The 13,393-nt window shown below is 36.7% G+C and overlaps 1 protein-coding gene across 4 annotated transcripts in view; it reads right to left on the reverse strand.

The window, feature by feature from the left end:
• adgrd1 (adhesion G protein-coupled receptor D1) overlaps positions 1 to 13,393 on the reverse strand; it is an 80,951-nt gene that overhangs the window by 14,890 nt on the left and 52,668 nt on the right. For all 4 annotated transcript variants that reach the window (XM_088618098.1, XM_088618097.1, XM_088618100.1 and 1 more), the window contains 4 exons: positions 10,586 to 10,739; positions 5,011 to 5,077; positions 1,646 to 1,712; positions 717 to 808 (listed from right to left, as the gene is read on the reverse strand). In XM_088618098.1, the coding sequence (XP_088474224.1) occupies positions 717 to 808; positions 1,646 to 1,712; positions 5,011 to 5,077; positions 10,586 to 10,739 (380 nt within the window). The remainder of the gene's footprint in view (positions 1 to 716; positions 809 to 1,645; positions 1,713 to 5,010; positions 5,078 to 10,585; positions 10,740 to 13,393) is intronic.

Here is a 13,393-nt window from a genome sequence, read left to right on the forward strand (position 1 = left end):
CCTTAAGGCAGGAAAACAGTAATAACAAAAACTCCTGATGTAATAACTACTCGTTCCCAATTGCAAAGCACACACGTATGTGTATTTGGCTCACAGTTCTGAGAGACTCGAGCTGGAAATCTATCTTCTTCAATTATTCAAAGTATGATCATTTCTGTAAGTAAGATACTGTATTAAAGATTTAAAGCTTTCATCTAGGATTTTAGTGCCTTCATCCCCTAAAACTGATTAAACTGCATGTTTTCCAGTACCACTGGGCAACCTGACACAATTAGCATTTATCAATTTATGATAAGCAGTTTTTTTTTTCAGTAGCTTTTATGAGTAACTGCTAATAACACAAAACAGTTAATAGTGACTATTTCAAAACAACTTAAAATAGACCATTCTCCCAAACAAATAATTAAGTAGGTCAAAATTACTGCTTGGTTACTTAAAATTAATATTATTGATGGTATTGCTGCTTACAAAAGTATCTTTTTGCAGGAGACTATAACATTGAAAGCCTGATAAAAGTCATGTAAAGCCTAAGAATTCACAACTATCAAAGTGCATCAGTGTACTGCATTCAGTATACTGAACGTGCCTCAGTTAGGTAAAAGTTGTGAAACATCTTAGCTTTAAATTGCTTGCTTTGCACTTTAACTACTATAAAAGTAATAACTTTTTTCTATTGGTTTTAATCATAGAAAATAAAATTGAAAGACAATATTTACTTGATTGCATTGGCGTCTCCATGCACCTTGTAGTTATCAGCACTAATTCTAGAGATGATTCTCGTCACGGCTATGAGGATACCAATGTTGACCTAAAGAGAAAAAAGAATAAGAATAAGAAAAACTGCTTGCAGACACAAGTTTTTTTAATATTCATAAACAGTGAAACCTTTTGTACTCTTGTACTTGAACAGCGAGCTATACAATACATATAGTGACATACCAGCACCATTAAACAAGCAGTTCTCACGTGAAAGTAGTAAGAACTAGAGATAAGAAACCAAGAATAACTAAAGGCCCATCAATACCTAATAGTGTTTAGATACAAAAAGCCATTGAACAATAATGCAGGTTCACAATGCTTGTTACTGCCATGAAAATAGAGGAGAAAGAGAGTCTTCATTCAAGTGCATGGATTATTCAGGTTCTTTGCCAGTCTGTCTATCTGCTTATTAAAGGAATAGATCAAAGTGGTTTTTATATGGAGGTACTTTATATGGTAATGAAATTAAATCTCCACACTTCAGCTATTACAGTATTTGTATTGACACGTTTTAGTCCCAGGATGAAACAATATTTAGGTGCACTAGAAGGATATTTTATTTTGTAAAGGATGTGACTTCTCTCTCAGTATTTTAGACTTTCATAAGAGCAGAAAATAGCAGTCAGCAGCAGAGTGCCTAACTGGGAAATAGTTTCTGAAATGTATCTTTCATATTCCTCTTTGTCCTTAAAGAAAGCAAAAAGACAGTAGCAACATACTAATAATACCAAATCATGTTTTTGGCTATTAATCAGACTTTAACTAGAGGTAGGCTACTCTCACTCTATTGCTAATCAGATGTCCAAAAGATATTGTCCTCTATAACTGTCTCAGACAATTTATCTACCAAAGGCAAAAGAAAGAAAAACATACAACATTTTCTTACCACTATGACAAACAGGGCAGGTGCAACAAATGCCCAGATGGCTCCATTCTCAAGGGAAAGCCAACAGCTGTGTGAGAAAAAATGGACATGGAGAATTACCTTAAGTTATATGTACTGGGGCCATTACAGTTTCGTGAAGTTTTACGTAGAATATGTTTCCACCACATATAGTATAAGGCTTTTTTTCTGATTGGAACTGCAGTTACAAAAAAGAATATCAGGATGTTGCTGGTGTTGGAATAGAGAGATAAACGTCATATTTGAGTAATGGGTTTTGAGATGATTAAAGCCAAGGTCTAGTGTGAAATTTCTTTAAATCAATGTAAACAAGATTATTAAAGAATTCCTGATCTTTTGCCCTGCCTGTCCTCAAAAGCTTTGACCTCTGACCTGATCAACTTTATCATGCTCACTGTGGTGTATCTCAGAGGAAATACAGCTGTGTATTTTTCAAGAGCAGTTTTCACTTTTGCCTCAGACCATGTTTCTTAGATAAGTAAGAGCTGTTAGTTTTGTTTTTTTTTACACCCGAGTTAGAGTGAGCAACTCAATAGTAATGGTTACGCTACACAGCTAAAGCCATTTTATGCTAGATTACACAAATCATTATGGTTTATGTCACATATGTCACCGAAATATGATTCCTGACAGACTACTGCTGTGAGATATTGTTAGACATAATAATCATAGTCAAAGAATAATATAATTCAATATAAATTATCAATATTTGTGTACTGAAATGCATTAAAAATGCAACACATAAATATTGGATCCAATAGCATTTGTTACGTTTTTAATGTCTCTCTGTATACTGTATAAAATAGATTGTTGGGCCTCCCTAAAATAAAGCTAACACTATTAACTTCACATGCAAATGCATTTTAAAACATTCATGACCCTAGCAGTATTTTCCTTCCTGTGCTCAATGCACATTTCAAGTGATATTCACTTAGAGAGGTAGCTATAGAGAGGTAAAATCTGAATTTTTAAAACTTCAGCAGAGAATTGACTTGAATTTATTACTGGACCCTGAAGAATACATCTTTTATACAGCAGGTTGGTTGATAATACAGCTTTTTCTTTTGCTGTTATTTTAAATATTAATTAAACTGTAATGTCTAGTGGAGAGGCAGAAGCAGGACCATAATTAATCCATCTGCACTCTAGATACTGTATGTTTTGCAGTGGATAGGGATTAGTTGTTCACTCAGCTGTATCTGCAAAACAACTACACTGTTATTTTTTAGTTTGATTTAACTCATCCTTTTCAAAATCCACAAAGTGACTGTTCAGTCTCTGCATTAATTTGGCACAAATCAAACAGATTTGCACTGGTTTTTAGAATTCAAGGATTTTTTGGAGCAGCAAGAGTATTTCTTGGAGAGAATAAAATCAATTATTTCTCCCTATGTAGTTTTAAAGCTTTCATCTAGGATTTTAAACCATACTGCTATTAATAAATTTAACTTCTCTTTACTACATACATTAATGAATTCCTTAAAATCAAGACAGAACATCCTTAGGGCTGCATTGTGAGAAGGGACACATAAACTTGGGTTTTAATTAAGAGTGAAAATGAAAGAAGTTCTATTTGCCTTTCAAAAATTGATGAATTGTGTTCTCAGAAGTATTTGGTTATTTCATACAGATTTTGCTCTGCTTTACATTTTGAATACATTTTAAATTCTGAAGTCTTTAAAAAGCTTTTTAAAGATCCATCCATTATTTCATGTGTAGTACTAATTCTGTGCTTTGGAGGAGCTGCTGCAAAAACCAAAAAAGTATAAATAAAATCCATGTGAAATTAAGTTTGGTCATACAGACTAAATGAAATACAGCAGCATTTGGCTCTCTTGATGTTTCCATGTAGAGTATCATTCTTGTAATAAATGAGGGATATAAACTAATGGAAAGGGATCATTTAGAGGATGATCAAACCCAACATGCACTTTTAAAATGTGTCTTTGGGAGGTTAGGGTTAGAGAACCCAGAAAAAAAAAACAAGATGGTGGATTTTGGTGTTCATAGGCCCTAGACACTTTCACTCCGAAATGTGCAAAAAGAGGAGTAAATGCCAACTGAATGACGTCGCTTGACATGATGCACTTTAAACTGTTCTAATGCTAAACCACATGGTTGATGGAGCGAATCGAGCGACCTCTAGTTTCCAGAACAGCCACTAGATAGAGTATGATTATTGATTTGGAGCACCTAGAGTCGATCGCAAGCATGTTGTTTCAGCTTGTTTGTTATTAGACACTAGTTTTCCCCTCCTGGGCCTACAGTGCCTCATGGGAAACGTGACACCGATGGAGAGAACATGAAAACTCAAAAACAGACAAGCGTCCTCGGTTGGAATCCAACCCTCAAGACCCTGAAGCTGTGAAGCAGAAGAACTAACCACCATGTTAACAGGTCATCACAAAACATAATGGAACATATGAATCAAAAACAAATACAGTCAGCTTTCACAAAACAAATTATGGGCTTAAGCAATAAATACTAATATAAATGCACTGTGGTAGCTCTATTGTTCCTGTAGTATGAAAGGAAGTGGGCAGTTGAGCACATTTTGGTTAAAGTTTTTGCTACTTTTTGGGCATTTGTATTACACTGCAAGAGACATGGTTAGATGCCTATAATTAACGAAGCAAATTAAAAACTAAAGAGAATTTAAAGCATATGCTACTGTTTCCTTCACAAATGTCCCTCCAGAACTTCAAAATACCAGGAACAAAATTATTGTTCTTTACTGGATATAATTCATGGAAATATGATTTGTAGGTTGTTGTTTTTTATTTATGTACATCCATTTAAGTTGAATGTGTCTGTATTGCAAGCAAAAAAAACAACATTTTTGTGCTAAAAAAATAAAACTATTTCTTGAAAGACAAAATTTTAAAAAATAAAAAGGTTTTTAGTGAAAAGCCTTGGTAGTATTTTGCCCCCCTTATTTCTATTCTTATTACCAAATATTCCTCAAATACAGATTTTAATCACTAATGTGTAGCATGGTGACTGACCTGGCTGGAGAACTGCAAATCTTACAGCATTATGAAGCAAGAAATATGAAAGCACCTACCATTACTTTTCAATTCCACACTCCCTACAACATACATGGGGTCTGCAAGCTGTATTCCATCAGTTTACTTAGTTCCAACTAAACCCACATACAGCTACTGCAGACCAGTAGGGATTATATACTGTACAGTATAACAAAGGAACACAAGGAACAGAAACCTTCAGAAATCACTAACACATTGACTGTGAAATGAGAATTAAACAGTCAGAAATATATTAGTAAACTGGGGTTCACAAAGTGAGGTACAGTACACTTAATACACTGTTCTATTTCTGCTACTTACTTTCCCACTTCTCCATAGCTGTCCAGGGCTGACGTCACAGACACGATGCAGATCACTAGAGGGGAACCTAAGACAAGATAACATGTTCTGTATACTGTAAACTAGAAAAAAACAAGGAAAATCAAAGGCCAGAACCTGTTCAAATCTCAAAACAAATCACAAATTACAAATGTTTGTCTGGAGCATCTTTCGCCATACTAGTTGAAGAAACCTGTCATCAAGTATACAATTTACATTTTTTAATCTGTTTTAAGGGGGTTATAATTTGAATACATCCAGGCCAAAGCCCAGCATCACACCGTGCCACCAGTTCACATCTCTTTCCCTTAAGATACTTCAATGTCGGACTCAAGAAACAGACTTGGGCCTACTTCGATAGCACCCGAGTCGCTCATTGTACACCAGTGGTGAATTAAGATGAACTATGTGGCTGTGGTAAAAAGTGAATATTTATTTAAGGCTTTTGGCAATGCAACTCTGAGACCGCATAGTTTTACCATTTAAAAAGAGGAATTATGCAAGATGGGGACATGTGCTAGATATGCCAAAGGCAATTAACTGGGGAATGCACTGAGAAGCAGTAGTTATGATAACTCATTTAGCTATTAATAAGCACAGTTGGCTGAAATCCTGCATTGTGTGCGTTTGGCCACAATGAAGCTATATCAATTTTTTTTTACATGAAAATTCCGCATCCAAAATAATCAATGCAACAAGTGGGTAAGACATAGCCCTAAGCTTACTGACAAACAAAACAGTAGGGTCTCAAGGTCTGTGAATTTAACATCCGTGGTTTCACTTATTTGCAACTCTGGGTGGCTGACAGGGTCTTGTATGGAAGAAAATCAGAAAGGAATAAAACCAAGCTGAAATTTGTTAAATGCAACATTCAAATTAGCTGAGCAACAGACTAGGATCCTGAGAAAAATCTAGCTAGGACTGACCCCCTACCTGCCCTCTGCCCAAGTATCCACTACCCAGCGTTGGTATCTCAGCGTGGTCTTGTTTTGGTATTGTATCAGATGTTCCAGATTAAGTTAGCAGTACGGGGAATAATAGGCTGGAGACGACTGTACTTGTTCACTGTTTATTTCCCTTTTCATTACAGTGGGACATGCTAATCATGGAGGCAGAGAGAGAAGTGCAGGTATCCACTGGACACAGAGGGGAGATTCATGTTGTTTATTTTATTTATAATAATAATAATAATAATAATAATTGCTTACACTTATATAGCGCTTTTTCTGGACACTCCACTCAAAGCGCTTTACAGGTAATGGGGACTCCCCTCCACCACCACCAATGTGCAGCATCCACCTGGATGATGCGACGGCAGCCATAGTGCGCCAGAACGCTCACCACACACCAGCTCTCAGTGGGGAGGAGAGCAGAGTAATGTAGCCAATTTATAGAGGGGGATTATTAGGAGGCCATGATTAGTAAGGGCCAATTGGAAATTTGGCCAGGACACCGGGGTTACACCCCTACTCTTTTCGAGAAGCGCCCTGGGATTTTTAATGACCACAGAGAGTCAGGACCTCGGTTTTACGTCTCATCCGAAGGACGGCGCCTGTTTACAGTATAGTGTCCCCACTATACTGGGGCATTAGGACCCACATGGACCGCAGGGTGAGCGCCCCCTGCTGGCCCCACTAACACCTCTTCCAGCAGCAACCTTAGTTTTCCCCAGGAGGTCTCCCATCCAGGTACTGACCAGGCTCACACCTGCTTAGCTTCAGTGGGTTGCCAGTTGTGAGTTGCAGGGTGATATGGCTGCTATTTACAACACGTTTGTGATTAGTGTGGTTTGTTTTAGTTGTTTTACACACTAAATATTGTAATACATTACACAATACTATAGGGGTGGACCTGGTTATATGCAAATGTTGTTATTTGTGATGGTTCTCAGCATTAAACACTCGCAAATGTTAAGACCCTACTGTGCATACTTTGACTTGCTGAAAGTAATGGCGATCTTCAACATGCTTCTCTTTGACACACATACACTTTCAATGTCATCTCCAGTGTTAAATCCTAGGAAATGTTAAAAAAACTGGACAGTGATTCATATACAAAACATAAGACATGGCCTATTTACCACTACATTTTAGTCATGTGTCCTCATTCTGGCACACACAATCCATTTTAGCTCAGCTAAATTCAAGCACTTTGTAATTAATGTTGTTTGCAAAGTACAACATTAATTATTTATCACTTGCAGTATGAAAACACTAACAGTAATCATTCCTGATTTGCAGGGTACCTAAATGAATCTCAAGCCAACCTGATTTATTTTAAGACCTACTAAACTGTTATTGAATATCTCACAACATATAGGTTTGAGTACAGACTTACTGTAAAGAATACAATTATCTCTTTGGCTAATTGAACACTAAACACTACAAATTAAAGGTATTTCTTATTAGGTGTCATCTCCAAAACTATTCATACATCTTTTTCCCAGGGTGAACAGTATTCTTGGGAGAAAAAGAAAATGTGGACATTAAGACAGTTGTAGGATATAAATCAAGAAACGTGCCACATTAGATTGATGTTTTGGTCACTAATTTCTCATACTGTGTGAGAAATCACTAAGATTTTCAGTGATCTATTCAGTTGTTTAAACTTAACAGAAGTATGTGTCTTCTGAGGAAATGCTTTCATGAAGTTCCCCCTCTCGCACATTAAAAAGGGAAATCAAGCCTTGTCAGGACTGACTAATGAAGCTCATCCAGAATTACGAGAACAAAATCGTATTATTCCCCACTTAGTTATTAATCTGATTTTAAATGGCTATTAATTGGATATGCTTATCCAAACTCAAAGAAAGAATATTCGTCAGGGGCCAAAGGCACTGATCAATCCTTGGAAATGTCATTTCAGCAGTCCCACCGTCTCAGTTGTACAGTATAGTGTTATCTAAATAGGAAATTCATTTCTAAAAAGTGCTGACTCACTAAAATAAACCTTAATGTGTCTAATTACATGTGAATAAAACTGTCATTTTTTTAACAGTGCTAAGCACCAAAAAGGGAAACAAATTATTCATAATAAATAGTCCTTTCACCCCAAACGTTACCAAATAAATAGCTCATCCCCACGAGAAAAGCCAAAACACAACTGCTTCTCTTTATTTTTGCATCACGTTCATTTGAGAAAATAACCGCAGAGCAGCAGTGACAGGGAAAAGTTGATTTATCAGGACAGGTGCACTGAGAATAATGTCAGGGAAGATGGCTGTTGTCTGCATGCATAATACAGTCCTTATCGAGAATGCTCACATTCTAAATCAATGCAAAGAATATTAAGGGAATGTAAATATTTCTGCATATTTCAGCAAAATGAAATCCACTTCAGTGTCAGTGCATTTAACCCTGTAAAGCATATTAAAAAAATGAAAATGTGGATCTTGTTCTACTGGGTATTTCAATCAAAAACTGTCACCAGTCAAGCAGATTTGAAAATACTATATTACTTTTGCTTCCACTACAATTTTGTTATTCACAGCCTGAACAACAAACTTTTTTTTCTTCCCCTTTCCGCTCTTTCAGATTTAAATTCAGCTGTCAATATTTCTGAAATTAAAAATATGGCTTTATGGATGAAGCTAATGACTACATAAAAATTGTACTACAGTAGCACAATATTCTAAAACAGGGAGCGTTTCTTCTGCTGGAAATTAGTCACATTATTTATATTAGTCAAATTTGACTTTTTTTTTTAGCCACAGAGCCTACAGTACATTCCAAAATATCTTCAAATATACTTTAAAACTGGTATGAGTTACAGTTATAGGACAATACACTCTGTTTCTGTATTTGTATACAATTTAGTTATTTTACTTATATATCAGAGAGACTAAATTTATAAATGACTAGAGCCTCTGTTAAAACCTGTTTATGGGTATGAAAATGAGGAATTACTATTTAAAGTGGCCTGGAGCCCAGACGTACGTTTCACAACTATGATATAGTGCATTAAATACAGAAGCACGTACTGTACAGTACTAGGATTCTTTCCACTGGGAACGTCACAATAATTACTCTGTACAGCTGTAGCATTTCTGTATGACTGAGGAAAACCTGGTAGAACACTGGTTTCAATCTGTCATCACAGGAAATCTCCAAGGGGTGGAGATATCCATGCCAAACCTGCCTGCTGAGAGATTCAAGGGAATTACATCACCCCTACAGATTCCTTGTTCATCACGAGCCTGATTATACTCTTCTCCCTCACGTCTATAATCTCTGAAGCACCCTCAGTGACAGGCAGGCAGCAATTTATTGTCACAGTATCACAGCTCCATTGTTGTATGTAAATGCTGGAGCCCAGTTTGAACAGAAATCTCTGAGATACTAAACTGCACATATTGTACCAAACAAGCATCAAGCCCACTATGCCAAAAAGATTGGTTCCCAGGAGGAGGTTTGAACCCTCTGAGACACTGTGAGGAATGATGTCACTGTAACTCACCCATTGTATACTTTCTGACATGTTTTCAGATTTTTAACAACTAAAACGTAGATTTCATTTTTTGTTGCACTACTTAAAAAAAAGATTCCAAAATAGAAAATCAAGACAATAGTGTACATTTTTATTTGAAAATGAGGGATTTAAATGATTTGTCGTGTGAAATTTAGTGCACCAAATCATTAATGTTTTTTTCTCCACTTCCTCAGTCTATTCAACCTACTACCCATACAGTTTATTATAAATTCTATTAAAACATGCAGCTTCGAGTCAGGTTTCATTACAGCATCAATGTTCCATTGCGTCAATAACAAAAGACTAGTGCAAGGATGCCTGATTTGTCTGTTTACTCGTCCTTGATGCAACAGCGGATGAGAGCCAGACAGACACAGTTTAAAAGAAACCAGATGGAATGACACTAAATTACAGCCCACATTTAGAACATTAAGAGTGTTGTTGTTCTTTCCCAGATCTAGAGACTCATGGCTAGTGTCAAAGTTCTCTTCTGCCTCCTTATCACACTGTAACTTTGAGCCTTATTAACACAGTATGAGTATACAATATACTATATATACACTATATATATGGGTGTAATGCATAGTGCAAAATAAAGTCCCAAGGTGTATTAGACAATAATACTCCAGTGGCTCATAGCACAAAATTTGACCTTCATCTGTGTAAACTATCTTTTTTTCTCCATCTCAAGTGGTCTATGTTTTTTCTAAAGATCGTTCAACAAAATAACTAAATATATAATTTATGTCCTTCAGTTATTTCTGCTATGAATTAATAATTAATCACAACGACAGCACATAAACATCAATTATACAACATTATCTATTTCACAATATTCATATATTAAAATTTCTTCTGCCTACATGGGAGACTTAATAGATGGATTTCAATGCAAAAAAAAACATACAAGATTTTTAAAAGCATATGTGGGGACACCAGATACAAATCAGGAAAAAATTAGATAAAAAATGAGAAAATCGTGCTTAAATAAATCAATTATGATAATCATAAATTCTTAATTGATTCCAGAAGGGGGAACTTGTGCAGCACTTTGATAGACACCCACACGCACGTAACAGGAAAGACTTACCCCAGCCTATCCCATAGTAATAGAAATGCTTGCTTTCCTCAGACCCGAACACTTTGATCACCATGCTGTAAAGATGAAGACCTTCTACCAACATCCAGGCAAATGCACTCAAGAAGAAAAAGTGAAGCAGAATGGCCATAATTTTGCAGGGCAGCTGTAAAACAACAGGAGGAAATACATTTAGTCCCCCTGATTCAGCGACATCCACACCCCGCTGTTCAGCTCTTCTATTTTCACGAAACGGCATTCTTTACTTTCTTACGGAGGAGTGGGTCCTCAAACACGCACAGCATCTCCTGGCCGTGCAATGAGCTGATTAAAGCCAATGTGTTGCCCAACATTTCCAGCAAAGGCCAGTAGCACCCCTCACTGCTTTCTCATGGCCCCCCTCTCGGGGGCTGGGACCCTTCTCACAGAGGGAGCTCGACTGTGGATCGTGAATACGGCTCTCCTTCACACTCTATATCAGGGATGGGAAATCCCGGTCCTGTGGGGAGTCTAGTTGTGGTCCTGGGGGGTGAGTGTGTTGGCAAGTCTCTGCACTGCAGCTGGGATGAAGTTAGTTAAGTTGGAACTCAAAACCTGCAGACACACTGGCCCTCCAGGAACTGGACTGGCCACCCTGGCTCTTTGTAGAAACACAGTTGCCAGCATAAGAAGTTTGTGCAGAAAATGCATGTTCACCCCATTCTGTCATATTGTATGACCTACCAGAATAAGGTTCACACCCCATTTTAGGGGTTCTGACCTATAGTTTTAGACATTTAAATTGCTTAAAATGTAAGAGTGCAGTCACTTGAATTTATCCCCGTTTTTTACAACACCACCAGTGGTGGGACAATTAAGATGTCAATGACAACATTAATGACAACATCATATTAATTTTACATGTATGGAAGAAGCGTACTGAAGAGCTTCACACAAAACAAAAAACAAAAAAGAACAGGTGTTAAGAAAAATAAAGAAAAATATACACAAAAATAATTTGCGAGGTGTGTGTGTGTGTGTGTACTGTGGCATGTCTAGAACTATTGTTTGTTTTTTTAATTTTATTTTGTGTTGAGTGTTGTTTTTCATAGTTTTGTGTGGTGATCCCAAACAATTTCCACCTTTTTTAGAATTAAATAACATAGATTAACATCATGTATATCAACATATAATAATAAATCCAAATGACAAATATTGAAACCAGATCACTTATTTTGGACAATTGTTCTGCATAGTGGTACATAACATAAATATCCTGAAGGCTCATTGTGTACTTCTTTTAGGCTGTGTGAAGGAGTATATGATGAAAGAAGATCACGAGTGTAGTCTGCGGTTAAATGATTTAGAACTATAAGAGTAAGACTCTGAACGCAACAGGGAGCCAAAGCAAAGGCACTAAGAATGGTGTAATATGTTCGGAATTTTACCGGAAGTCTGGGCAATTGAATCTTGAACACAAAGCAGCTTAAGGACGATTTATTTAAATATCAGCAAATAAAGCTTTGACACGTCTTTCCAGAAAAGACAATAGCATTTGTTAGCTTCTGTGCTACCTGCTTGGGAGAGACGAGCAAATATAAAAAATGTTTTTCAAAACATTTGTTTGGTTTTTCACACAGGTGAAAAAAATCAACCTTTGTAACACTGCAAATATGCTTTTCAAAAAATGTCTCCACAGATGAAGGAATGTACGTGTCTTGCACACACTGTAGTTATTAAGGGGCTGAATGTGTCATGTGACACTGAGATATCATGGGTGAAAACTGGATCCATATTGACTGAATGTTGCCAGGATTTCCTTTACATAATATGTAGCATAGCCAAAGCTGAACAAACAACTGCTCTGAATCTCTGTGGAAAAAAAAGGAAATTACATTTTATTAATCCCCTGTGAAGTCTGATTTAAATCAAACCAATCAACCATTTTCCTTTAGCTAGATTTTAAACTTTTAATTTCTCAGCTTGATGAAACCAATTTTTTTTTCAAGACCATATAATATTTCTAGGACATCTCAACAATATTTTTTTTTAAATAAATTGATTTTCATTGCTAAAACTGATTCTGGTACGAAGATGTGAAATATATGATGTAGGATCAGAGGTGGGAACGTTTCATTTGTTTGTGTAGGAATGATACAAAGGAATACTGCCTTTTATATGAATCACGTTAGGTATGGTATTTTATACAACTTTGGAACAATTACAATGGAAAGCTGAAGTGGGAAAATCCTGACATTTCTTGTTACATGGCATCATCCTAACAGAAATTATTTCTACACCTTTGATCTTTCAGAAATGAGTCATTGTAGCAGCCACTTATATCTATCTACTTCTTACTACAAAGATGTAAAACGTCTGCTGTAATTTCCTAGCATGTGACATCCTTCAGCTTGATTGAATACCAACCTTCCATTTTTGTTACCATTTCTTTCAATTCAGGGTCGCATGGGTGCCAGAGCCTATCCCGAGCAAAGAGCACAAGCCAGGGTACAGCCTGGATGGGACGCCAATCCATTGCAGGGAAGATGCACAGGCACGCAGACACTCACACCTAGAGCCAAATTTCCCACAAGCCAATTAACCTATCAGTATGTTTTCACACTGTGGGAGGAAACTGGAGCACCCAGAGGAAGCCTACCTGAACACGGGGTGAACGTACAGTACAAACTCCTCTGAGACTTATTCTCTAATCCCTTGGTCTGAAATTAAATGTAGTGCTCAGGTCACTGACATTCAAACAGAGCTTCAAAAACGCTCTTCATATAATTAGTCAAAACCAATAAATCTGGCAAAGGAATTCAGAACACTCATTCTTCTTTG

Source organism: Lepisosteus platostomus, chromosome 24, assembly GCF_059453375.1.
Source record: "Lepisosteus platostomus isolate fLepPlt1 chromosome 24, fLepPlt1.hap1, whole genome shotgun sequence".
Taxonomy (NCBI): domain Eukaryota; kingdom Metazoa; phylum Chordata; class Actinopteri; order Semionotiformes; family Lepisosteidae; genus Lepisosteus; species Lepisosteus platostomus.